General features: G+C 41.0%; 1 protein-coding gene across 3 annotated transcripts in view; it reads right to left on the bottom strand.

The window, feature by feature from the left end:
* The window catches only part of LOC133624983 (centrosomal protein of 83 kDa-like), a 28523-nt gene extending 2631 nt beyond the window's left edge, over positions 1-25892 (bottom strand). The window contains exons 1-13 of one of the 3 annotated variants that reach the window (XM_061991229.1): positions 25869-25892; positions 17588-17840; positions 17024-17174; positions 16167-16259; positions 15741-15872; positions 12408-12659; positions 11234-11365; positions 7340-7454; positions 5196-5340; positions 4913-5062; positions 4157-4232; positions 2876-3033; positions 306-435 (exon numbers count right to left, since the gene is read on the bottom strand). In XM_061991229.1, coding sequence (XP_061847213.1) covers positions 306-435; positions 2876-3033; positions 4157-4232; positions 4913-5062; positions 5196-5340; positions 7340-7454; positions 11234-11365; positions 12408-12659; positions 15741-15872; positions 16167-16259; positions 17024-17174; positions 17588-17736 — 1683 coding nt within the window. In that variant the 5' untranslated portion in view covers positions 17737-17840; positions 25869-25892. Of the gene's footprint in view, positions 1-301; positions 436-2875; positions 3034-4156; positions 4233-4912; positions 5063-5195; positions 5341-7339; positions 7455-11233; positions 11366-12407; positions 12660-15740; positions 15873-16166; positions 16260-17023; positions 17175-17587; positions 17841-25380; positions 25407-25868 lie in introns of those variants that run through there. The other 2 variants (XM_061991066.1, XM_061991140.1) reach the window with 2 other exon arrangements.
* Positions 25893-26630: the final 738 nt, after the last annotated feature.

Raw genomic sequence — 26630 nt, 5'->3', positions numbered from 1 at the left:
TTACAACCTTAAAAGCTGCTGGTAGGTTTCAGAACGTATATGTGTCCAATGTGTAAAACTGCCAATTAATCTTGAGCTTTTACAGGCAACTAATCAGCTTTTCATTTCAAGTTATGTCATAAAAAAGTTATAATATTCCATCAAGGAAAAGTAAAACATCATTTGCCCAGTATCCAAAGCATCATGTTTAGTAATCAGGCCCCACCTCTTAAATAATCATGTGTACACACACACACATATTTCCCTGCACACAAAAGCTCAACTTCTCACAAGCTGGATCATTCATAAAGGAAGAGTGAACCTGCCTTCTTCTGGGCCACAGCAGCTCGGGATAGCCTGTTCTTCATTTGGTTGTACTTCTCCTCTTTCTCCGTCATGTGCTGAGTAAGCACACGCTTCTCCTCCAGCCATTCCATCCGCTGGTGTTCTAAAGTCCTTTGAAAAGATTAGAATATTAAGAAGTTATGTAGACAAAGCACTGCTTCTGATTGGTGTCTTGAGGCTCTTAAAAGAGATGCATCATTTCACAACCCCTCTCTCTATATAATTGAATGATCTGCTCCCGAACAGAACAAACACCAACTCAAGAGGAGGCTCCACATTCCAGCTACACACACCCCACCCGCGGCGCATGTTACCTGTTCAGGCTTTTGCATGGTTAAAACACACCAAAATGAGGCTGTGTTCTCTAGCTGTGCATGTGAAACCAGACAGTTTCTCTGCTGCTGTGTGTGTTTGGGCTGTCTCCATTTCAGGTAACAGTAGTCAAGAGCTAACTGCATATTTAACTACATTACTACAAAAAACTCTCTCAAATGCTGACATTCTGAGCAGCGGTGTTTAACAAATAGACTCCAAGGCTTGGGATCAGTGCATCCATCCCATTTGGGACTGGATGTGATGCAGTGTCGCTACAGGGATTCATACAATCTCCATAAATTTCTCACCAAACAGCCTTTTCTTTCCCCACCGTAGAGTTCCCGTATCAGAACCAAGATCCCGGCCCCCTTGCTACTCATCGCTGTTCTTTTAGTAGACCCAGTGTGGTTTGTACCTTGCTGTTGTTGCTCTAAACAACTACTACTGCCCAGGAACCAAAGAGCTTTCTCAAAAAGTACTGCTTAACAGCAGAAGATTTTCATTTGAACAGTGGTTAATAAAAGTCATAAGGTGGGGTTTTTTCTTTTCTATCCCACTAATGCTGTTCCTGAAATGCTTAACAAGTGCCTGCTTGAGCTCATCTCTGATCTGTATCAGTCTCATAATTTGCCTTCAGCCCTTTTTCTCATTTCACATTTTCACTTCCAAGCCTAAGATTGCCACAGCCAGGCAGGCAGCTGCCTTACTTATGGCTCAACTGGTATTATTTTATTTATCTGACACTTTTCATCTGAGACTTTCTTATCTTTTGGTCTCTGTTTCACTTCCTCTTTAAGCCAAGTAACTTTGGTGCAACTTAACTCTTGGAGTTCACGCTGGTAGAAATTACTGAACTGAGGAAGGAAGCCCTACCACCCACAGAGTCAGAAAAATAATGGAAACATGTCCCAAAGCTCAAGGTTAACAGTATGACAGACGTGGAGGGCTTGGGTGTAGCCTGAAAAGCTGCTTAATTTCTGCAGTATCAGCCTTGCTGCATCACCCATTACACAAAGACCTCTGAGGACTGCCAAGTTTCTTCCACTGCCTTCCCAAGAAAACCTACTCCTGAGTGGTCTTTGGCCCATAAACTCATAAAAGACATTGACAGTCTCACTAAAAATGTGAATACATCCTCCTGAAGTAAGCATCCAATGTATTTCACATGCTACTAACCATTGAACATACTCTGCAGTCCCAGTGCTTGTTATGCCTTGCAATGTTAAGCTGAAAAGCAATACTTAAACAAATGGCAACAACACAATTGCAGCATGAATTTATAGCAAAAGAAATGTTTAAACAAACAAACAAAAATATGCCACATGAAATAGAAAACTTCCAGAAGATATAATTTGGGATGCTCAGTTTTTTAAAAAACCCACCACCCAACAATCTGCCACAAGTTCAACAAATATTTGGTTATGAGGCTTGCCAATACTGAACAGCCATTTCAGATAGACTGACAAAAGCATTTTTAATTTTCAGGAAACTGTTAATTTCTTTATGGCATCTCAACAAGGTTTGGTTTCCTTCAGCGTTTATTAGCATGTTTTCATGGTATGTGGTCAAGCTTGTGCAAAAAAATGAAAGTGATTATTTTTAATTCTGATGAGAGCAACTAGGAGGCCTCCTGTAAGATTTTCACAGAATCACAGAATGGTCAGGGTTGGAAGGGACCCCTAAAGATTGTCTAGTCCAACCCCTCCGCTACAGTAGGTTCACCTAGAGCAGGTTGCAAATTTTATTTGTCTTCGGTCAGCCAGAAGGATCTAATAGGAAGGGAAACAAATATAGATATACACACAGATACAGACGGTGTGCTTGAAACCTTATCAAAGCATAATACAACATTTATATGCCTTTTTCACCCTTAATGCTTGAACACACTTGAGAGATCTGTGTGTGAAAGTCTAGATCCACTGAAGCTTTCATTAAATTTGACATTCACTTCACTATGAATAGGATTTAATTTCATACAAAAGGTGTATTTCACTAGCCAGTAATTAATTGGAACAGACATGAATGGAAGCAAAATTATTTTTTAAGTTACCACAAGCAAGGTTCTTATGCACACTGCATAACACAAGGTGTAGCCATTGTTTACAATTGTCTGATATTTCCTGTTCAGGTTACATTTCCAACTTCATTCGGAACCCACAGTCCATAGTTAAGTAATCCATGTGAAAAGAACACAAGCAATATGAAAAGTAAAGCCAAAAAGGAAGAAAAAGATTACTTCTCTGTTTCCAGTTGAGCTTTTTCTGCCTGAGTCCTTGCATGTTGACATTCTTGTTTCAACCTCTCTGTTTTTTCCTTCAGCTTCTGATTAGACTCCAGCAAATCATTTTCTGATTGAGAAAGTGACGTGACCTGGAGCTGCAAGTCGTCAATTTGCTATAAACAAAAGAATTTTTTCCATTTGAGAAGGTTTGTGAGTGACTAACAATTAATGATGAGATATTGAGACTGAACAAAATGCAGACACCAACTGGCTCCATTCAAAAGCCTTTCTTCTTTGTTAACTTTTCTCCTTATTTGACACTTTCTCCAGAAGGTTTACAGCAAATCACTACTAGACAATGAAGGTTTGCTCTTGTAGTGGAAACACGAGGGGGAGGGAGGACTCTTCTTCAGTCATTGATGTGTTCCCCAGAACTTAAGAAAACTAACATTAAGCCCCAGGGCTGAACAGAACTAGAGCCCCAGACAACATTTCCGAGCAGAGCTGTGGAGCTACCTAGATTCTGCTCTCATAACGCAGAGGCTCTTACAGCCCGGCGTGGCTTTACCAGCCAGTTCCCAAAGTCAAGTAAGTGCAGAGTCTGGGAAGTCCAACCTCTGCAGCAAGAACATCAAAAGAAAGATTTCTCTTGCCCTTTTTTCTCTCCACAGGGATGCCCAGATACCCCAGTTTCTGGAGGGAAAAGACTAAACCAACGCCTCAGAGTGCACACAGCTTGCAGACCACTCTGTGGTACAGCTACGTTCCCACCTCCCAAATAACAACACAGGCGAGTGGCAGCTAAAATAATTCAGGTTTATTTTCAACACAGACATCAACTCACACTGAAATACACCTCTTTACGCTAGTTTATTCATTTGTGAAACATCTGTTGAGCACTTGAAGAACCTCAGATGAGAGATGCAGTGTAAATGCAAAGCATTACCTAGAAACAATTTGTAAGTCTCCATGGAAACTGACTCTCCAGTTAAATAGTGCATAACCGTGTGCAATACACCAGTCTATAAACATTCAGCTTTGAAATCCTCAGTACCCACAAAATGCACAAAGCAAACAGCAGTAAGCTATTTATAAAAGTCCAGAAAAACATGACTGAGGGCTGAACACTTTTGCAACAACATATCTGTTGTTGCATGCATTTTGTCCCTCTGGGGGGGGGTGGGGCAAGGAGGGGAAAAGCTTTAAAGACTCAATCTAATCTGCAAACACTGGACATGGTCATTGCAGGAGAGCTTGCATTTCTCTATAAAACACTGCAATGCAATAAAACCTTACCTGTCTCAGATCAGCAATTTCATGTCTCTTTTCTTCCAGTTCCTCTGTCTGAATAGCTTGCTGTTGAATTTTTAATCTAAAACGGTATAAGACATCTTAATGTTTATGTAATTAAAATACAGATGTGAAGACTAATCAGGCAGACAATAGAACACATTGGATAATTCAAATGGCTGATACATATTTCAATAATGACTGAAAGATGTGTTTATTACTGAATTTCTACACAAGTAAGAAATATCTTGATTTGTTTGCTTTTGGAGTGTGACTTTTGGTCAATTTATCATACTGACTTTCATACTATAGTAAAACAACTCTACTGACCAATGGTAGAGTACCAGAGAGGTACCATATTAGGGTCCCAGTTTGCCAGTTGCTGATGTGGTGCCATCACAGAAAGAGAAATAGCTTACTCTAACTCATGGGCTATGTCAGCAGGCAACAGGGACCCCATTTTCATAAAGGAGAGTAGTGCAAAATGGTGTCTTTAAAATGTTAATTGAAATCATGGAATTTGTAAAGGTTTGGATTAAAAAAAAACAAAACTTTTTTTTAAAGAGCACATTTTAAATCCACTCCTCTTTCTGCACAATGCCAAGGTAATTCTGTGTAATGAACACCTGTGTATCTATGAATAGATATCTATGAATCTCTATGAAAAGTAACCTTTTTATACTGACTATTGGAAAGAAATTTGGGGAGGGGGGGGAAGAAAAGAAAGAGAAATTTGTGCGAAGGTTAGAAAAGCCACACTACCGCAAACGCTGAAGTTCCTTCTTGGCAGATTCTTCTGCCATCTGTACAACACGTAGTTTCTCCTCATACCGGTCCTTTTCAGATTGTCGCCAAGTATCTTGTTCCAGTTTCATCTTCTCTAGATCAGCTAATCTGTTCTCGAGTTCTAACCTGAGACACGATCCGACATGCACAAGAGTCACCACAAAATGCCAGAAGTGTTTAGTTGCCAAAAAATGACATTTTGAGAAGTTACTCAAAACACTCTTCTTTTAGAAGTTGAGCAGTAAACCAACAAACATACTTTTCATCCTGTAAGGCTGTAAGTTTTTCAAACACTTCTTCTTTGGCAGCTTGAACTTTACGGATTAGCTCCCGATCCTTTTCTACTAAAAGCACCTTATGACGCTCAGCAGCTGCTTTCAGAACTTCCTTGTCTGACAGCAATCCTGCATTACACATTTTAAAAAGTTTAAATGTCAGTACTTATATCAGTCTGATGAAATCTAGTTTTAAAATAACTTTATCAATTGCTAAAATGCATTTCAAAAAAGAAAAACAATCACAAGCCAGGTCATAGAATGAATGAGGAAAAACATCCCAGAAGAACAGAAGGGATGTAGCCTTTCTACGTTCAACAGCAACGCTTCAAAACCTCTTGGAGAGTAAACATCATATTGAGTCTCTGTCTATTATTATTTTAACATACAAAATACCAAGTTGATACCATTATAAAGTCTAAAGCAATTTCTGCTAAACAGTCATGTCTGGATTGAAAACAAAAAGTGATTATCAGAGCTACAGAAAGGTCAAGCAGTAAAATATGTTATTTTCTATTTTATGGAAAAATTTCTGCTGCCCAGTGCCTGGTTACCCCTGAAACTGGTCTAAAATTGTGACTCCATAGGCAAGGACAAGGAGAGGCAAGATGCAAAGAGGCCTGACACTAATGAAAAACTTGTGATCCTGACACTTGTGTTCACTGGCAAATAAGCCAAGATGCTATGACAGTGTCTCCTGGTTATTATGCTAATTCAGTGATGCAAACTGGATTCCACTGCAAGTTCAGCTTGGCTGGAATCTCACTGTGTTTAGTTTCATATTTCATAGGCTCCAACGTTTTTAGTTCACAGTATTTTGCTTTGTCAGTAGAGAAAACGCCACTTTTTAGTTGCTCTCGGTGAATAGGAACAACTCTCACAGGAAAACAAAGGGGTTATATTGGGGTTATGGCAAATCAGTGAGGTCAGTCCACTTAAAAGCTGTGTAGTGATTGAAATCATGAACACATAGCTAGTACTAGTGTTGCAGATACACAATTATTTTAATTAACAACTTATCATCACAATAAGTAGTCAAGCACTCATTAAGCACTTGTTAATCACCTAGTAATAGTTGAATCAATTAGCTAAACACTTGCAAATAACTCAAACACCTCTTGATTAAGTATTCGTTTGAATCACATAAGAATCAAACTGCAAGAGTTACTTACCACACCTGATAGGGACCTGTTACCTTAGCCAGGAGACCCTGGTGAATGTATTTGTTAGGTTACTTTAGCAGTTACCTTAACCACAAGACTCTGGTAAATGTATTCGTTAGGTTACCTTGGCTGTTACCTTAGTTGTTACTAAACCAAAGGGACTGATATCTTTTTTTGACCAATCAGTGTGAGTTTGGAAATTTTGTGTTGTTTGGGAACCAATCAAGTTGAATGGCTAAATTGATAGATGGACATTTTATGCATGCTTTTGTTGGCAAATGTGATTCTTTTGTTTGAAGTGTATAAAAACCCTGTAAATGGTAACTAACAAAAAAGCAAGTATGGAGGAGCTATCCCCTGCATTTTCTGAGCTCTGCATAATAAAGAAGTGCCTGCTTATCTACATTCCTGTGTAGATAAGTTTTTCGGGATTGCTGATCCATCAACACTAGGAAGCTTTGGTCTTTTCACTCTAGAAAGCTATTTCAAGTTGTCTGTCTACATACTCAGATGTATTAGGTAGCTTAGAACATTGCCTGTTTTCTTCAAAGAATCATTTGAAAACTGCCTTTTGCTTCACACAGCTGCCTTACCCAATTGTTACCAATTCATCAGATAGAATCTGAAAACAAAACCACCACTGAAGCCCTGTGGTTTCAAACAGAGTGTGAAAGACTCTAGCATTTGGCAATAACAGCAAAAAGAACCATTTCAAGTACATGGTTGGAACCACACTATGCTGTAATTGTGTCACAGATGCACTAGTTTACAGAAATACAAAATTCTTCTCTCCTAACCTAGCAGACCCAGCGAAACACAGTTTTTTGGGATACAAAACGAACTGTCAGATCTATGACCTGGACCAGAAAGTGAAGGCTGCTGGGGAATGTTTAGAGGAAAAATATTGGTAGTATTCTAACTATAACTTACAAAAAACATCATTAGAAATTATTTGCAGATATTACCATCCATTTCACTTTGGATCTTGTTTCTCTCTCTTTCTACCTCACTCTTTGCTCTTGCTGCCTCAAGTTTGACATTGGTTACTTCCAGTTTATGTGAATGCTTAAGTTCTTCTACCTAGAAAGCAGAAAAAAAACCACAACTAAGATAAATATGTATACATTTGCAGCTTTACAGTGAGTTTTTCATGGGACACCTTGCTAACAAGAAAATCTGCCAAATAATCATGGACTATGCTTACTTTGGACATATCTTAAGTCCTTTCTTTTCCCCATCCCAGAGTCAAGCTAAATAAAGTTACATTTAATCTCCCTAAGTGAAACAAAACACTGACATGCAAAACTAGATTAGCAGTTGCTCCCCCAAGTAATTTCATTTGGGTGGCTACTTGCAGTCCCCCCACCTCCTGGAGTACTACCCGACTTTCTCAAAACCCAGATCTTTGTAGTTTTAAAGTGCGTTTTAATTCCAATGCTTCTCTACAGCTGTGACATACACATCAAATGGCCTGATGAAAACAGGAGCTTGAAGAACATCCAATCAAAAGACAATGACTGCTTGCATGGAAACTTTCCATAGTTTAGGCATTTGCACGCAGTAATTACACGGTCAATGCGAATTAAATATCTAGAGGAAAGCGCTTATAATGAAAATCCATTCACAATGACAAATGTAATTACAACCTGCTAGCACATACAAGTGGCAAAAGGTTAAGAATGACATAGTAGCTTATTAAGTAACTACACAGTGGATTTGGTTGCTTAAATACTAAGTTGGGAACATTTCAAGGTAACTTGCAAAGATTTAAGGTGGCTTTTTTAAGGCACAAAATCCAGAAGACAAATGAGTGTGCCTGTGCTCAGGACTAAGTTTGAGTGGGTGCAGAAGGGAGTGGAGGTGTGTATAGAAATCAGTTTCTACTTTCCTCCCTGAAAGAAACACTACTGAACATATTCATTTTCTCCTACTTCTGGAGGTGTGCAGAGAACACATGTTGATACAACAATGTAAAGACTGTAACAGCTTTCTGTATATTCTGATCAACATTCAGTCAAAAAACATTTTGCAGAAGTTTTCCCCTCCTGTTCCTCATTTGTGCGAGTCAAGTATGACACGTTGTATACAAAGACTTGAAATACTGGTAGAGGAATATCCTGTTCCTACTGTAAATTAGAACTTTGTTGGATTAGCAGCCAAAATAAAATACTTCACACTTATAAGTGGGCCTCATAAAGCCTGTTTTGATTTGATTTGAGACTGTTAAAGAACCAGCGTGGTAGAAGTCAAAATTTTCTTCCTGTATTGTATCTTCCTTGAGGCATATTATGACATTATTAACTGCTGTACCCATGCAAAGTGCATGTCACTTACTCTGAAAGTATTTTCAGAAATGTAGGACAGCATCATGTCAGAGAGCTTGAAGTCATTCTGCATTCAGCTAGTTATGCAAGACCAAAGTTACTGGCTTTACAGTTAGCTCAGAACTAACTAAAGCCTCTCCAAAAAGATTAAAAAAATATCCCACATTGGAGTAAATTTGTACCAGGAACTGACAGATGTGATAAAAAATTGTTATCCAATATTCTCTCCAGAAAGAAGGGAATAAAAAGCAGCAGAAAGCTAATATTTACCCATGGAATTGTTTCATAGAATCATAGAATCATAGAATGGTAGAAGTTGGAAGAGACCTTTAGAGATCATCTAGTCCAACCCCTTGCCGAAGCAGGTCCACCTAGATCAGGTCTGACAGGAACGCGTCCAGGTGGGTTTTGAAGACCTCCACAGCAGGAGACTCCACACCCTCCCTGGGCAGCCTGTGCCAGGGTTCCCTCACCTCAACAGTGAAACAGTTTTTCCTTATGTTTCAATGGAATGTTTTGTGTTCCAGCTTCATCCCATTATGCCTTGTCCTGTTGATAGATACAATAGAAAAAAACGGGGGGCCCAACCTCCTCACACCCACCATTTATATACTTGTAAATATTTATGAGATCCTCCTTCAGTCTCCTCTTCTCTAGAATAAAGTTTCATTAGGACTCGTATCCTGACTCAAATGTACATAAAGCAATCCAAGCACTGTGCAACATTTGAAGGTAAAGCTGTTTCCTAGTGTTTTCATTTTTCTTGTTTTTTCAAATAACCACATAGGAAACTGCACACAGGATCTGTCGGTTTTAACTTGTGTAGCTGAGGGGTCACTCTAACCAGACAAAACTGTCGACCTGCTTGAGGGTAGGGAAGCTCTACAGAGAGATTTAGATAGGCTGGATGGCTGGGGCAAGGCCAATGCCATGAGTTTCAACAAGGCCAAGTGCCAGCTCCTGCACTTGGGCCACAACAACCCGCAGCAGCAGGAGGTTGATTGAAAAGCAGCTGAATATGAGCCAGCAGTGTGCCCAGGTGGCCAAGAAGGCCAATGGCATCATGGCCTGGATAAGGAATAATGTTGTCAGTAGGAGCAGGGAAGTGATTATTTCCCTGGACTGAGCTTTGTTGAAGCTGTACCTCAAATACTGTGTCCAGTTTTGTGCCTCTCTCTACAAGAAGGACATTGAGGTGCTGTAGAGGATACAGAGGAGGGCTAGGAAAGGATCTGGAGTATGTCTCCTATGAAGAACAGCTGAGGGATCTGGGGCTTTTTAGCCTGGAGAAAAGAAGGCTCAGGGAAGACCTTATTGCTCTCTACAACTACCTGAAAGGAAGCTGTAACCACGTGGGGATCTGTTCTGCGTATTGACAAGCCATAGAACAAGAGGAAACGGCCTCAAGTTGCACCAGGATAGGTTCAGGCTGGATATGAGCAGGAATTTCTTTAGTGAAGGGGCTGTCAGGGATTGGAAGAGCTGCCCAGGGAGGTGGTGGAGTCACTGTCCCTGAAGGTGTTTAAGAGACAGGTGGATGTTGCACTTAGGGAAATGGTCTGGTGGTTGATACGGCTGGGACAAAGGCTGGACTCAATGATCTTAAAGGTCTCTTCCAGCGGAAGTGATTCTGTGATTCTAAATTACCTCTGAAGCCAGTATTCATATTTACCTCATTATCATGAAACACTAAAAAGTGATGTCAAGTTTCTTCAGCACCTGAGGGTTTTCCATGAACTTGAATCCTCCAGATATATTTTTTTTTAATTATTTTTCTCAACATTTCTCTAAGATCTCAAAAATAATACCTACATACAAAAACATACTAAAACCTCTAACATCTGATGCCAACCCAATAACTAAGATACTCAATCATGTGGCAAGACAATGATCTACTGAAAATGCTATGATGCAGTGCTGTACAGAGATGTTCCCATACAAGCTATACAGGCATTGGCCCAAGAAGAATGTGATGCTCATGTGACCATCCTGCTTCTAACATAACCTAAATCTCTGCTGGCAGTTCCAATGCAGCTTCCTTCCTGGAGCTATCACAGCCCATTCAGAGGATACTTTTAAAATCTGCAGAAGCCACAGCTCCATTAAAAGGAAAAAAAAAGGCCAAACAAACCACGCTGTGCAATTTAAAGCTCTATTGCACTCTACACACTTTATGAAAAAGTAATGCTTCTTTCCAGCACATAAGGCTGCCTATTTTCATCAGTACTAAAACCATGAAGAGAAAGACACCTTTTCAAGCCCTGTTTTGTTTAGGAAAAAAAAAGATCTAGAACATGAAATAAAAAGGAGCATAACCACCATCTTTAGAGATACTTTCAGAGATGTTTTTCCTGTAAAGTCACATATTTTGTATCTCCCAACTGAAACTGGGGGAAAAAATTACAAACCTATTTTGAGTCACAGCAGAAGACACTCGATTCTTGTTACTTGATTCTTCTTATAAAACATAAACAGAGAAACTTAAATATAATGGGATATGAAAAATGGATTTCAGATATCATAAAAAGCACTTACTTTAGCAGCTAAGTTATTGACTTCTCGTTCAGATTTGTGAAGTTTGCTAATTAAGAGAATGTTTTGCTCATGACTCTTCTGTAGTTCTTTCTCCATTCGATCAATTTGTAGTTCAGCAGACTTCTTTTCTGCCTTGAATAAAGGAGGTATTTGTAAGTTCTGGAGCAGGGCTGTCTTTTTGCTGTTCACTTGAAAGGCTCCACTGATGTGGGCTTTCAGATATTACTCATCTTTTATATTTTTCAATAATATATCAATATTTCTCTTTGCCCAATAATCTGTTCCAACACAATAAGGGTCTTGAGCTTTACACAGAAGTCACAACTGGTTTTACAAACACTGCCCACACAGAATCACACATATTTTCAATCCCACTTCACAAGAGGCAGAGGTAAGCTGACTTGGTCAGAAAGCAGCAGATATTCCTACCAATGAATTACTTACTGGGCTGTAAGCAGCAACATGACTATAAGCAGTGCTCTGAAAGATGTCGTATGTTGGCCTATGCAGTTACACAAACTGAAGAGTTAACATCATAGAGAGGAAGTGAAATGCCATTACAGTACTATATATTCGTGACCCTCAGGTTTACTAAGGATCAAAAAGATAATCTAACATATGATTTCACCTTCCTTTTTCCAAACTAACCTATTCCCAGCAGGATTTTTAAAAAGTTCTCTAAATTAAGAATATTACAGCACTTTATACGTTGTGATCAGAGCATTTTGTAACAAAACTAAACAGCTGCAGCAATGTGCTGGAGAAAGGAAAGACAAGAAAAAAGATGAGGAAAAGATTCAAGAAACATGGAGCATCGTATGACTTTTTTTTAAATAATAAATAATTAATAACATTGCCATCAGTTTCTGATTCCAGAAGAATGGCAAGTGCTGACACGACCATCTTCTTGACTGTAACCACGGCTATCAGTCGCATGTTTAGAAAGGAGATCATTTAACAGAATCTCTCGGTTGAGCTCTCCACCTCCCAAAAGGTGAACTGACAGTACAGGACGCCCAACCTACTTCCAATTTGGTTTTGAATCTGAAACGTACAAATTCAAATTGCAGAGTAAAAGGCAAAATTACCAGAGACAGTCCCATCAGGCCAAGCATTAGTCTCACTGCATCCTACAAGGAGGCAAAATTTAATTAAAAGAAAGAAAGAGTCTTACCTCTAGAGATCTTGTCACAGCCTGCATCTCAGCCAACTGTCGCACTTGGACTCTTTGAACGCTTTCTGCTTGCAGACCACAATTGTCTCGTTCTGCTCTTAGCTCTTCTACTTCTGCTTCTAAGCCTTTTAATTTCTGATACAGTTGTGCTTTTTCTCTAGAGAGTGCCTCCACACGTTTGCTGTCCCTCGTGGGATCAACACTAAGCAGCTGATTATGGAGCTCTTCTTTATCATTATCCAGCCTTGCAATCTGATGGTTGTTAATCAGAAAAACAAACGCTTTTACACTGGTGAGGTGTCAGGCAGCAACAAACACAGCAGCTGTCAATTCAGGAAAGAGCAGAACTGTGCATTTAAAGTATTAAGAAGTTATATTCACATTTATTTTCTTCCTTAGAGTAGGAAAGTCAACAGGCTCACTCTTCAATGTCATTTTTGCTCCAGTTATCACTGATAAGCCTTGTCCTCAGGCCTCAGATGTCCCTGGGCCACCTAGCAGTCTGTGGGAGTAAAGCAGTATCCAAAGCAGAGGAAGAAAACTTTAGGGATCATTTAATCCAATGGACATCGGCATGAGCCCTTGGAATAGATTCAGGTGTTGTGAAGGAACTCACTGGTATCACCACGAGGCTATTCTCTATTACTTTTGAAAAGTTTGGCAATCAGAGAAGGTTCCTGATGACTGGAAAGAAGCAGACAGCATACCCATTATCAAGAACAGTAAAAAGGTCAGGAAGAAGGATCCAAGTAACTCCAGGACAGTCAGATTCACTTTAGTCTCCATGAAGGTTACAAAGCAAAGCCTCTTAAAAGTCATTTCTAAACACATGAAAGACTAGGTGATAGAAAGCAGGGTTTCCCAAGGGCAAATCATGCCTGACCTACTTCTCTGCTTTCTAGAAAGAGGTGACTGGCACTGTAGACACAGAGAGTGCAGTAGATGTTGTATACCTTGATTTAACAAGGCTTTTGATGGTCTCCCACAATCTTCTCTCTCATCAAATTGGTGAGATACGGGCCAGAAAATTGGACGATAAATTGGATAGAAAACTGACTGGGCTAACAGCCTTAAAAAGTGATGATCAGAGCTGCAAAGCCCAGCTAACTGCTTGTAATTAGTGGGGTTTAAATGCTGATTGGTGTCCTAATTAGCAATCTGGATGATGGAATGGAGCATGCTTTCGGCAAGCTTGGGGGTGACACCAAACTGAAGGGAAACAGTCAATGGGCTGGAAAGTAGAACTGTTACTCTGAGAAGTCTGAAGGCTTGGGCTAACTGGAACCTCTTCAACAAAAGCAACTCGTGCATCTGGGATGCAATAATTCAGTGCAACGGTACAGGCCAGGGAAAACTTGTCTAGGAAGCAGCTCCATGGAAAAGGATTTGAGAGTCCTACTGGACAATAAGTTCACAACAAGTCAGCAGAGTACCCTTGCAGCAAAGATGATCAACTGCATCCTGGCAGATTAGCAGAAGGACAGATAGCAGATTCCAGGAAATGAACCTCTCTCCCAATCCAGTACTGGTAAGACTGCATCTAGAGTTTGTGTCCAGTACACAAAGAACAATGATGAACTGGAGCAAGTCCAGAGGATGCCTACGAAGATGGGCAGGGAGTTGAGGAACATGGCATGTAAAGACAGGCTGAGAAAACTATGCCTCTTCAGTTTGGGAAGACATGGAGAGATATAGTGATGGAAAGAGTGGCAATAGCCACAAGCTGGAACATGTGCAATCCCAATTAGATGTCAGGAAAAAAAGTTTACCATGAAGATGGTTAAATACCAGAACGGTTTTGCCCAGAAAGGCTGCAGACTCTCCAGCCCCACAGATTTTTCAAGACTTGACTGGAAATGGTCCTGAGCAACCTGATCTCATTACACTTCAATATTTTAAGCAGAATGTTGGACAAGGCATAAGTCTCTTCCAGTCTACAGGATGATTCCACAATTCTAAAACCACAACAGAACACAAATCTGCTAGTAACAGCCAACGTGGCTGGGCCCTCTCAGACAGAAGAAAAAGGGGAAAAAAAAATTCTCTCTCCTGCAAGGTAGTATGGGGAGTACAAACTAATCTCGAGGCTGTAACTAGCAAACTAACATATAGATTGCAGTGTTTCAAATTGAGTTGTGCAGACTGAATACAATACTGGGGGCAAGAGTGAGACAGTCAGGTATATAGGAGTTCTCTTGATATTTGGCGACAAGTCCAAACTCTGATCTGCTGCTCTGCTTTTAGAAGTTGCATCAACGACCTCTATGGAGCAAAGGCATCTTCTGCAGTAAAAGCCCTCCAAACCCCTTCTTTACAATAAGATTCAAACACTTATTGCACAGCACGCCCAAGCTATCATTTAAGAATTACAATGGCTTTGTAGCCTCCTTGTACTAAATGGCACAGAAGGTTAAAAGTGCTCTTAGACAGCAAAACTAGATCACATTGTGCCCTGTGCTAATTAGCTGCAGGACTACCACAAACCCAACAAGCCCACAAGAGAGGCAAGCTGTAAAGTAGCATGTGGCTTTAGCTCCAGGAAGGACAACTGTTCTGCTTTTAAGGCATTGCATTTGCAAAGTTGGATTGGTTTTCAAAGTGATGATTGCTTTGATTTGTGTCTCACGTTTGGACTAATACATTCAAATCTGGCATCTTACGATATATGGTCCCAGACAAACACTTAAATGAATATGCAAATGACACATGCAACATTCATTTATACGGCTGCATATACTTAAAACATGAATAAGCTGGCGATTTATTTAGCTACACTTTGGAACGTCGAATTCTGAAAGAGAAAATTCATGAATGGCTTATTCAAGAGTTAACATAACTGAAACAAAAGTTACCAAAGCTTTCAGTATCCTTTTGAACACCACTGCCTTGATCCATGAGTGCAAAATGTACCCTCATCTGGCATTAACAGTAACTTCTGCTGACACCTTCTTGGATTAGCGGGCACAGAAGTAATGAAAAATCTACCCTTACATCAGATAACTTATTAATTTCACGTTACCATAATGTCACAAAGTCCATCACAAAGGTGAGTTTAAAAAGCAGAAAGCAAAGCTCCTGGCTGTCACTTATCAGAAGGCAAGTCTATTCTTACCCATAATAGCACAAATGATGTTGCGACACACTGCTGAGCAAACCCAGAGAGGCAGCTTTAGGCTAAGTCATAAAAGTGTTGTGAGAATTAAGAGGAATGGAAACCAACACTACATTATGAAACGGTGTCAAACTGACAGCCCATCAGGCAGTAAAGTTTTCACAACGTTCAAACAGTTTTCTCATCAGATACATTGTAGGCTACTGTAACAGTCTGTGTACCTCAGCCTCGTATTTTATTTTCTTCTCTTCTAAAATACGTGCGTGTTCTTCCTTTTGATGTTCAAATTCTGATTTCAGAAAAGTATGTTCATAACGAAGTTTGTTGTATTCTCTTCTGTATTTTTCCACTTCCTAAGTTGGGGGGAATAAAAACCACAAAATCATCAACCAGAGAAGTTTTCAGATTCATTTCTTTCAAACGTCCAGGCAATGTTCCTATCATTTCACAAATGATATTAGACAAACTGAATCCCTCCTTCTCCCAGAGTTTCAACCTTCATTGCCTGAGGCAACAGTACCAGACCAAAAAATGTCAGAGCTTGCCCCCCTTGAAGTTTTAATTTCCTAAGGTTTTAGGAACAACGGCTGATGGCAAGTAGTGATTGCTACTCTAAAGGAAACAGAATTACAATGCTTACGACTTACATTTTCTAGCTTCTGATAACGTTCTGTCATCGGAGATTCCAATTCCTGCTGTATTTGCGCTTTTAATAGTTCCAATTTTTGAGGAGTTAACACCTTAGGACAGAAAGGTATCATAAGTAACTAGACATTCTCATTTACTTATCCTGTAATAGGACGAATAGCCAGGAAGAATGGATTTCAAGTATGGCTTTAGGATTCCTGCTTCATTTTCTATGTTCTTCTAAAGAATTTTCAACAGTAATCTCAGAAGCAAAACAACACTGTATTAGTGAGCTAGAAATATTCTGGGAAGATAACAGAAGCGTTTAAAATGTCAGTATTTTCTGGTAGAAGCAATACAAATGTCAAGCTCAATTGCCAAGAGATTTATCTCTGGGGGAGGAAGGGGAGTGGTCTTACCTAAAAGATAAAGAATTAGCATTTGAAAAACTTCCATAGTAAATGAACCAATCCCAAAGAATCAAAATGAGCAACACCAAACCAATTCTTTGTAAAACACATCAGATGCAAAGAAACAAATATCTTTTTTTCCTGTCACTTTCCCTAACAGATTTTGGCACCTAATTTATCCTCCAGGGAGATGATTCTCCCCATAACAGAAGACCAGGCAGACAGAGACTGAGAGTCTTACTATTACTATTAACACGGCACATAACAGGATCTGAAAGATTCCGTTAAACAAGAAAACAATCATTTCAACCCAACTCTAGAGAAGAAACACCACTCTGGGTGAATTTCAAGATATCTGAAATACATTCAAGCTAGGTATATGCAAATTATATACACAGAAATGTCTAGCCCTATCACAGGGCCTATGGCTAGAATTCATATTAAGCTCTGACAGTAAGTGATCTTACCTGCATCTTCAGTTCTTCCAGCTCCTGTGTTTTACTCACCAACTGCTCTTCAAATTCAGCGAGAAGCAGCTGGAATTTGTCATGTGCAGTCTGCTTTTCAACTAACAACCGCTCCAGTTCATCTCGTGATTTGGTATATTCCTCCTTCAATCTGCAAGACAAAAATACATTCTTAGTAGTAGTATTATTATTACACTGACCACATTCTTTTGTTTATACCTAATTTATCTTACATTTACCCTCTAAAATTAATCTTAAAGCTCAAAAAAATCACAAGCAGAAGCAAACATACAAATACCAAGTCAGAACTAAGCTACCCACACCCTCTTTCTGTAATATACTGAAAAGTATTTATAAGCATAAAAAGTATTGCAGAAACATAATCTGCAATGTTTTAAGGTATTTTGAATTGTCTCTTTTCTAATATGAACAACACTGAAATCTGTCCTTACACACAGAAATAGCTAACACACACACACACACACACAGAAAAATTCCTTGCACTTAACATCTAGCTTCACCTCTTAACAGCTCAAATGAAGTAATCTGTTAAAATCAATGTACCTTAGATGTTCTGCCTTCAAAGTTTGATAATTTGTCTTATGGTGTTCACATCGCATTTTTTCATCAATCAGAAGTTTTTGTAGTTCTTGGGCGTTAGCTGTCTCACCATTTCCAGCCACAGGAGGAAGGAGACTGCCTGAAGCATCCATCTTACGACAACTGGTCACAATGAGTGTGGAGAGGACAAAATTAAAATTAACTTCTCTACAAGGCCATCCACTTTTTCTGCTGACATCCCAGAAGATCAAGTCACCTGAACAGATACAAGGGCATGGACTTAGCAATCAATTACCTTCACAGTTCAAAGATTTCAACACTCTGCTTTTGCCTTCAGTACAGAGGCATCTCCACTGTACTATAACTCGGGTCAGAAACCTCTACTGAAAGGGCAACTCTTCTCTGCTCATCCTGCCTGCCCTGAAAACTAATAGCCCTTCCAGAGGCACTGAATCAACTTCATCACGAAGATTGAGTCAACATAAGCACAAGCACTTCTATCTGACTGATTGCATTAAATGTTATTTCTACTGACGCTGAGAATCAAACTATGATGCTCGCAATGCCCTAATTATGCTTTGTTACTTGGAGTTCAAGCAGAGGCCAAAGATGTCAGACACATGCAGCTTTTACCACTACTTACCACAGCTATGGCCTGTCTCACACTCCTACTCCATACATCATCACTTCAGATGGAAGAAGAGCAGATAATTCTCACTGTGGAATTCCTATCAAGCCCTCTCCAGAGAGGAGCTGAGGTTCCATGGGCAGGCTGGAAGACACTGGCCCACAGTTCAGCTCTGAAACATAACTTGATACATGGCACTTCCTTGTTTTACACATTTATCTCCGGATTTCTTGTGATCTTTCCAGAAAGAGCTTTGCTAGACCTGACAATATCAGATTGGTGTGAGAAAGTGGAAAACTGACAGATGCTGAGAAATGAGGAAGTATTCTAACATGTCTCATTAGTTCTTTTCATTATTAGAAGCAAGATGTATCAATCTGAACATTACTGACACTTCTAAAGAATCTGGGTGAGGAAGGGCTGTAACTGACATTTAGGGAAGTTACAAAGCTTTGAAACCAACTACTCTGCCAATTTAGCTTTTGGCATAAGTGGACTGATGCCTAAGAGCTCCATGGTTGTAGTGTACAAATATAATTCACCGTTATAAAGTGTAACTTTGTACAAAGCAGAACTCAAACAGAAAAAAATGTTAAATCTTGCTGCAAATAACCTCATCTTCTTTATACATACACTTGAATATACAATGCTTTCTACCATTCCACGCTTTAAATCTTTCATGGATCACAGAATCATAGAATGGTAGGGGTTGGAAGGGACCTTTAGAGATCATCTAGTCCAAACACTTACCATTTTCTGAACTGTGAACTATGAGCAACACAGTAATCTATCTTCTATATAGGAAAATAAACAATGCATGCTTTTGCCCATTCCACTAACAGACATAATAATATCAAGAAAGTCTTACATTTAAAACTTTTCCACTTTTTCCCACTTTTCCTTCCTCCATCACTAAGAGTGGAAAAGGTCAGAGGAAACTCCACCAGTTACAACACCACTATAGGCAAAGTGATAACAGCAATTTTTATTCTGCTTTACCCAAATTTGCTGAGAGAATAAGTCTGAAGAAGTAAAAACAATGAGTCCCCTTCTTAGCTATTGTCCTATGTGCACAACTAATTTCAAACATCGATAGCACAAGTTCCAAAGAACCTTCTAACCAGCACAATATCTATTTCTCATTCCTATTTTTTTTTCTATTATTGAGAAAAAAAGGACAACAGCAATTTCCAAACTCAATGTAGAGGCATTTTCAATTGTGAAAGCAACAGCTGTATGAGGAGATCTGGTCTGTGATCCTAAATACAATAAACCACATGAGAGCACAGACAGTTTGGGTACTCAGAGAAAATCCAAGGCAGTACATCTTTACAAATTTCTAAGTATACCAGCAGGGTTATCATGATCACTGTAAAAAAAAAAACCAACCCAAATAAAACCAAAACCCAAAACAAATAGAAAACAACACAAAACCAACCCCATCACCAGGCAATAGTACTTTGTCTCAGGTTTACAGTTTCATAAGCTTCAGATACCAAATGTAACTGTCAAGCCTGAACTCAGAATTAGGAACATAGAATTTAAAATTGGGTCTGAATCCTGCAGCTTACTTGAATAAGGATTTCTGAAGTGGTCCAACAGATATAAAATCAAAGGCATCAAAAGAAAGTACAGCATTTTCTGAGAGCATATCAACCAAAAGAAAAAAGATAAATGGAAATGTAACCTTTTCTTCTCTTACTTCCAAACTGTTGCAGGTGGGAAGTACATTCTCTCCTCATAGCTTTTGCTACTATGAAAAAGTGCACAAACTGTAAAGCAAACCACACACCTGGCCATGTATTCGTCTGCATGAAATATTCATGAAAAAGAAAAAAAGAAAAAACGGAGGGGGGAAAGAACTTAAGCAGTGGGTATTTAAGGAAACAAAACCATTTTGGCTTGCAGGGACATCTAGTGGCAAATTCCACTATTTGCATTCCTGGTGACTACTGTGAAACAAATTACAATAACAGAGATGCATTACTTCACAAGAGCTCTTTCCTTGAAGTCATTGATAGCAACCTGCAGTATTTAACCTGCTGACCTTGTTACAAATAAAATCCCCTAACTTTCCACCCCTTCAAAAAACATAAATAATTCCTGGCAGTGAACTGTCAATAAGCAATGTCATTTAGGGCTACAAATATTGAGAGTACACTACTAAAAAGAATGTCTGCTGTGCTAATGGCTTACAGCACTTGCTCATGATCAACAGCCCTTAAATAATCTTCAAAATTACACAAGACTACATAGAATCATACAATGGTAGGGGTTGGAAGGGACCTTTAGAGATCACCTAGTCCAATCCCCCTGCAGAAGCAGGTTCACCTAGATCAGGTCCATAGGAACATGTCCAGGTGGGTCTTGAAGACCTCCAAGGAAGAAGACTCCACAACCCATCTGGGCAGCCTGTGCCTCCCTCATCTTCAGAGTAAAATAGTTTTTTCTTATATTTAAATGGAACTTTTGGTGTTCCAGCTTCATCCCATTACCCCTTGTCCTGTTGCTAGATACCATAGAAAAAAAGGAAGCCCCAACTTCCTGACACCCACCCTTTAGATATTTATAAATGCTAATAAGGTGTCCTCTCAGTCTCCTCTTTTCTAGGCTAAACAGCCCCAGTTCCAGCCTTTTATCCCACAGCCCTACATCTCTAGTCTTTGAGAAATACTTTAAACGAACATTACCTGAAATTTCCTCCTCTCTTGCAGACCTGTCCAAGAAGTAGAGAACCATGAAACATACTTTAAAGAAACTAAAACTACATTCTATCTAAAAATAGTTCTCCATCTATGTATTTGCCCAATTTTGTCATGTTACAGAGCTGCAAACTTCTATCAGTTGCCTCAAATTCATATTATGAAATCTTAACATTCTTTTGGTCACCTATACATAGAAAGGTAAACTGGTGCAAAGTCCTGAAACCTATGAAACTCAGTAGCTAAAATAACTACAATTTACTGCAGAATGTCTAGCTAAGTGAAGTAACTCAACTACACTTCCAAGAATCATCCTTGGTTTGCCTTTCTTCTCCAGTTGTTTGTTTTCATAGAGAGAAACATTGCTTAAAGATCTACTTCACTTCTCCCTCTCAATTATACCTACACATTGTGAACAGGCCTTTCCAAGATTTTCCAGCTATATTACTTTAGCTTTCTGTTTTCTACAAGCAGTCAAAATGAGAGAATATGTGCAATTAGAGAAAGATATAAAGATATCAGTATAATTTTATTTATGTCACTTTTTTGTTGTTGTATGTTGTTTTAAAAAACAAAGCTTCCTTCTAGCTTACGTGACAGTGCAAAATGACATGATTTCAGCATGTATTGGTAATTCACCCAGGTGACATACAGAAGTCACTCATGGCACTTTCCATACCACAGCCACATATAAAACACGAAAATTTACCTTATTTGGTCACTCTTTAAAATAGACAATACAACAAATGTAATTCTGCAACTACCGATGACAAAAGATGTTTTGTTCAAGCTATAAAACTCTCAGTAAAACCTGTTGAGAGCCAAAAAGCTGTTTCTCACAACGTACGGTTTAATCCATTTGCCTTTCTTCAGTCAGAACTCTAGAGACCTCTCTAGATGTTCGGTCTTTTCTTTGTTTCTAATTGGACTAGCCAAGTTCTTGTGAAACAATAAACTATTTGTCTGAAAGAAAAAGTGAGACACTCGAAAGGAAGCACATGAAACTGACTCTTCAAACACTACCCCTTCTCATCTGTCGTGGTTTGACATGATAGCCTTTTCTGGTAAGGGGATGTAAAGATGGCTCCTGTAAGTAGTTGCTTGAAACTCTCCCCAGCTCTGAGCCAGATCCACTTCTGGGGCTGAGCCAATTAGAAGCCTCCATGATCACTTTCTAAGAAGAAGCCAGAAGAGGAGGCTTCTTCCTCCTTCTTCTTCCTGTTTCTTCCTTCTTCTGCCCCTTTTTCTTCTTCTGGCTGGTGGTGGTGCAAGGAGCAGGAACAGTGAGAGAAACAACCATGCAGACTCCAAGGTCAGTGATGAAAGAGAGGAGGAGGAGGTGTGCTGGAGCAGAGACTCCCCTGCATTCTACAGAGAGGACCGGTGAAGCTGATTTATTTTCATTTCTTTAAAGACCCCACATCAGCGGTATAGACTCATTTTGATAATGAGCCTGTATCAGGGGCAGAGACTCATGTTGCTAAAGCTGGCCCCGGACCAGGGGCAACGATTCACTTCATTAAAGGCCTCGAGCCAGAGAGAGTGACTATGGCTGGAGGAGGCCATGTTCTGTGAGAAGGACCCAATCACTTCATCACAGACCCCGAGCCAAGGGGAGTGATTTTCTTCTTTAAAACTATGGCGGGAAGAGGCCATGTCCTGATAGAGAGACCCAATATCCACAGCTGTAACTGTGGGAAGGAACCCACGACAAAGCAGTTCATTCAACCTGTGCCCAGAGGAGGACTTGTCCTGGGGGAGGGACCCGCTATCTGCAGAATCTGCAACCGCGGCAAAGAATCCATGCCTGAGACATTCACCAAGGACTGTGTCCCATGTGAAGGACCCTGTATCAGCAGAAGCCACGGCTGCTGGGAACAACCCACACCAGAGAAGTTCGTTAAGGACTGTGTCCCGGGGAAGGAACCCCATGTTGGAGCAGGGGAAGAATTACAGGAGTCATCCTCCTCTGAGAAGACAGAAGCAGCAGAGCCCATCTGTGAGAGACTGACCACATCCCCCATTCCCTGCCCCCCTGAGCTGTTGAAGGGGGAGGAGGTAGAGATATCGGGAGCAGTGAGTTGGGCCCAGGAAGAAAGGAGGGATGGAGGAGGGAGATCTTAAAGTGCTGGTTGTAATTTTCTCATCATCCTACTCCCTTTTTGCTTTTATTCTGTTCTGTTTCTTGTAGAATAAAATTTCCTACTTTCTTCTCCATGTTGAGTACTAGAGTCTGTTTTGCCCAGGACCATAATTGGCAGTGAGTCCTCTCTGTCCTTGTCTCAATCCACAACAACCTTGCTTATCTTTTTACTCCTATTTCGCTTGGGCCTCCACCATCCTAATGAGTGTGGGGGTGAATACGGGCACTGAGCAAGAGACTGTCATGGTGTTTCTGTGCTAGCTGGGTCAAACCATGACATCATCCCTGCTTAAGAGCCTACAGTAAGACTAGATAAAGGAACTAAAGATAAAAAGTGTTATCCAACACAAGAGCTCCCTGTCACCAGGAATGGGAGGTTCCACTCCTTTCTTCATTCTCATTTCTAGATTTGCCATTTGTCAGACCCTTCCACTCAAGAAGCAAACACACTTAAACACGCAGAAAACACTCAGTAGTTTTTCCTGTGAGCTCAGTGAGTTACAACAGCTCATGGAAAAATCCAACAAGCTACATCATCAGTGAAAGCAGGCAGCTGGTACTGGCTAGGAGAAAGGAATAAGGAGACAAGTAAAGAGGCTGGAGGAGGAGCAAGGCTTTCTCCTTGAGGAACACAAAGTTGTCACATCGTGAGCTCAGATGTTCACAATATCACAGCCTTGGACTAGATACCTAACCTTTAGATAGCCAAAATTAAGTGAAACAAATCCTACCTTAAACGACTGTGCAACACACGAGACTTCTCGTAAACCAAAATTATATCTGTATCTTGAGAAACATGACAGCATACCTCTCATTACTTCAACAGTCAATATTCTACTAATCCCTCATCAGACACTTGCAACAGCCAAAGTAATCACCTTAAAAAACATATATATGTATATGAAGATATCTATATGGGAGAGTGAGGTGTCAAAGAGAAATATGAAAATCTTTATTATGGAAAGTTCCATAATCTAGACACTACTCAGATATCACTGTAGAAAATACAGTGAAAATAAACAGTATCTTTATGTGCTTAAGTGCAGAAACTTTGGGGGACATCTATGTGGCTTCTACATTACAGACAACATCAGTAACATTGAAATTACTATCACATGTCCCACAACACCGTTCAAAGTACAAATTCCATCAACAATTAAGAATGTATTATTTCAGTGTTCATCCCTTCACATGGCCCACAGTATCACCCTTTCAGTTTCTCTGATACAGTTAATTATTAGGTCAAAAGCAACAAACAAGGTCATCTCTTAACTCAGGATTAACATTTTTGCTTTAGTCACACAGACTACTAAGGCAGACTGACAGCAGTTACTGATCAGATTGAAATTTTGTATACAAGCTACAGTTGGCAAATCTAGCTGTACTCAAGAACAGCTCATCTACATATGCCACATACATTCTCCACTATGTTTTCATGACAAGAGACCTTCAAACACACAGGAGAAACTTGTTGACTAGAATCTCATTCAAAGTTTTACCCGGCCATCCAGATGGCTGCTTGTCACAAGTAGTTCTGTAGTCCACAACCAAAATTGTTCAGGGGAAAAAAAAAAAAAAAACATTTCCCTTTCATACTGATGTAAAAATAGACATGTTCAGGCAGGGCACAGGTCTCACGTTAGCATATATATTCTACACTTTCTACAGGCAGAAATATGATTATATGCACCTTACAAAATGTGGACAAAAAGCACACACGAGGCAAAATGAGCCATATCAGCTACCGTGACATTTTTACTGTTAATTTCCCTGCGGCGCGTGGATACAGCAGCTTGGTCAGAAGAACAATACAAGGATGTGACGCTTCCAGAAGTGCTGGAAAATTACCCTTATTCTCAAGCTGCAAAAAGGCTGAAGTTCACCAGTAGAAAAGCGAGCATGTAACTGTAAACATCTCCAAGCCCGGCGGCGAGCAGGCTCTCCCTACCCCTGAACCTCGCCGCCCCGGGCTTGTGCTGGGCGATTCCCAAACCACCCTAACCAGAGAGGCCGCAACAGGCCTCTACCACCAGACGATGCACACGGCAAAGACGATGGCTGTCTGGGACAGGCCGCTGACCTCTTTGCCCAGCTCTGCAGTTCTCTGTTTGGGAACTAACGGCCTAGGGGAGGAGCGAGCGTGACCGAAGAGAAAGCCGAAGGGCCTTCCTGCTCATATGCGGCGAGGTGAAGGCCCGAGCAGGAAGGCCCCAGCCCGCCTGCCCAAGCGAGCAGCACTGAGGATCCAACCACCCCTCAAACCCGCACCCGCTCCACCACGGCAGCCGCTACCGGGCCGCGGAGTTTAAAAATGGCGCCTCACCTCCCAACGGCGCCTCCGCCCGCCGGGGTCCCGCGGCGCGCGGGGCATGCCGGGAGCGGGGCAGCGCAGCGCGGCGTTGCCGGGGAAACGGGCCCGCGCGACCTCCGCTCCGCCCCCGCCGGGGCCTCGAGGCGGGGCGCGCGCCGTGCCCGGCGCCCGGCGCGCGGGGAGCGGGGAGCGGGGAGCGGGGCCGTCCCGGGGCGGCGGCGGGCTTGGGCGGCTGCCGTGCCGCATGCGCCGCGCTCCCCGCCACTCGCGGGGGTCACGTACCCGCTGGACAAGGGCGGGCGCCCACGGGCCTCGCAGCGCCGCTGTGGAACGGCGGCACGGCCGTGCCGCTCGCGCTGGTGTCTGAAGTCGGTACCGGGCTCTTTTCGCTTGCCAGCGGAGGGGACCGAAGTAGGCGTTATGTCTCCTCTGCCGCGCTGCTAAGGAGCTGCAGCCCTGATGCTAATACCAAGCCGCAACGGACAAAGGGAAAGACTTACTGAGGGCGCTCCTGGCGATGGCCGCTGCTTGCTGACAGAGCTCGGCTGGTGAGAACTGTTGAAATGCCGTAAACACGATCCTCTCATGAACTGCCTGCGTTGCTCTCTGAAACTGTGTTGACTAAACATCGATTGATCATCCAGACTGCTACCGACACCCCCCTAGAAAGATGCACAATCCTGTAATAAGGGTTAAAATTGGCTTCAGATCGTGTATTAGAAGGTGGTTGTTACCGAGGACATACACACATCCCCAAGGAAAACAAGGCAAATGTTAAATTAGCCAGTACTTGTGTACAGATCTGGAGATTACAGCTCACTCTCCTAGAGGTGGCTGTAAACTCAGTTAATCCTAAAACACGTTACAGTCACTTCCATCCCCACAACCAGAGTTCAGCACTTCCTTCACTGGAAGTCAGCCTGTGCAGGCCAATGCTGCCGCTGCAGTTTTACACGTATGCTGTGTGCTTGGGGTCGGTACCTTTATGGTATTAGAAGTGGAATGCCAACAGCATTCAACCTGTACTGATTTATACCTATTCCACAATAGGGAACATTAGAGCAGCTTGAAAGTTCATCTTCCAAAAGGAACTAAAATTTATTTTTCATGCAAAACACATGTTGATTAACAAACAAAAAACCAAACCCTGGTTCCACACGGCCTTACAATGCAAACCAATCTTTCCTAAAGGTATGAAGTTTCATACCTTTCCTAAAGGTATGAAATTTGCTCATTTTTAAATTATTGGTTTTGCTGTCAGC

The sequence above is a fragment of the Colius striatus genome, chromosome 1 (assembly GCF_028858725.1).
Source record: "Colius striatus isolate bColStr4 chromosome 1, bColStr4.1.hap1, whole genome shotgun sequence".
NCBI classification, from domain to species: domain Eukaryota; kingdom Metazoa; phylum Chordata; class Aves; order Coliiformes; family Coliidae; genus Colius; species Colius striatus.
Note: the sequence above shows the minus strand (reverse complement) of the source record. Positions and strands in the feature narration are given on the sequence as shown.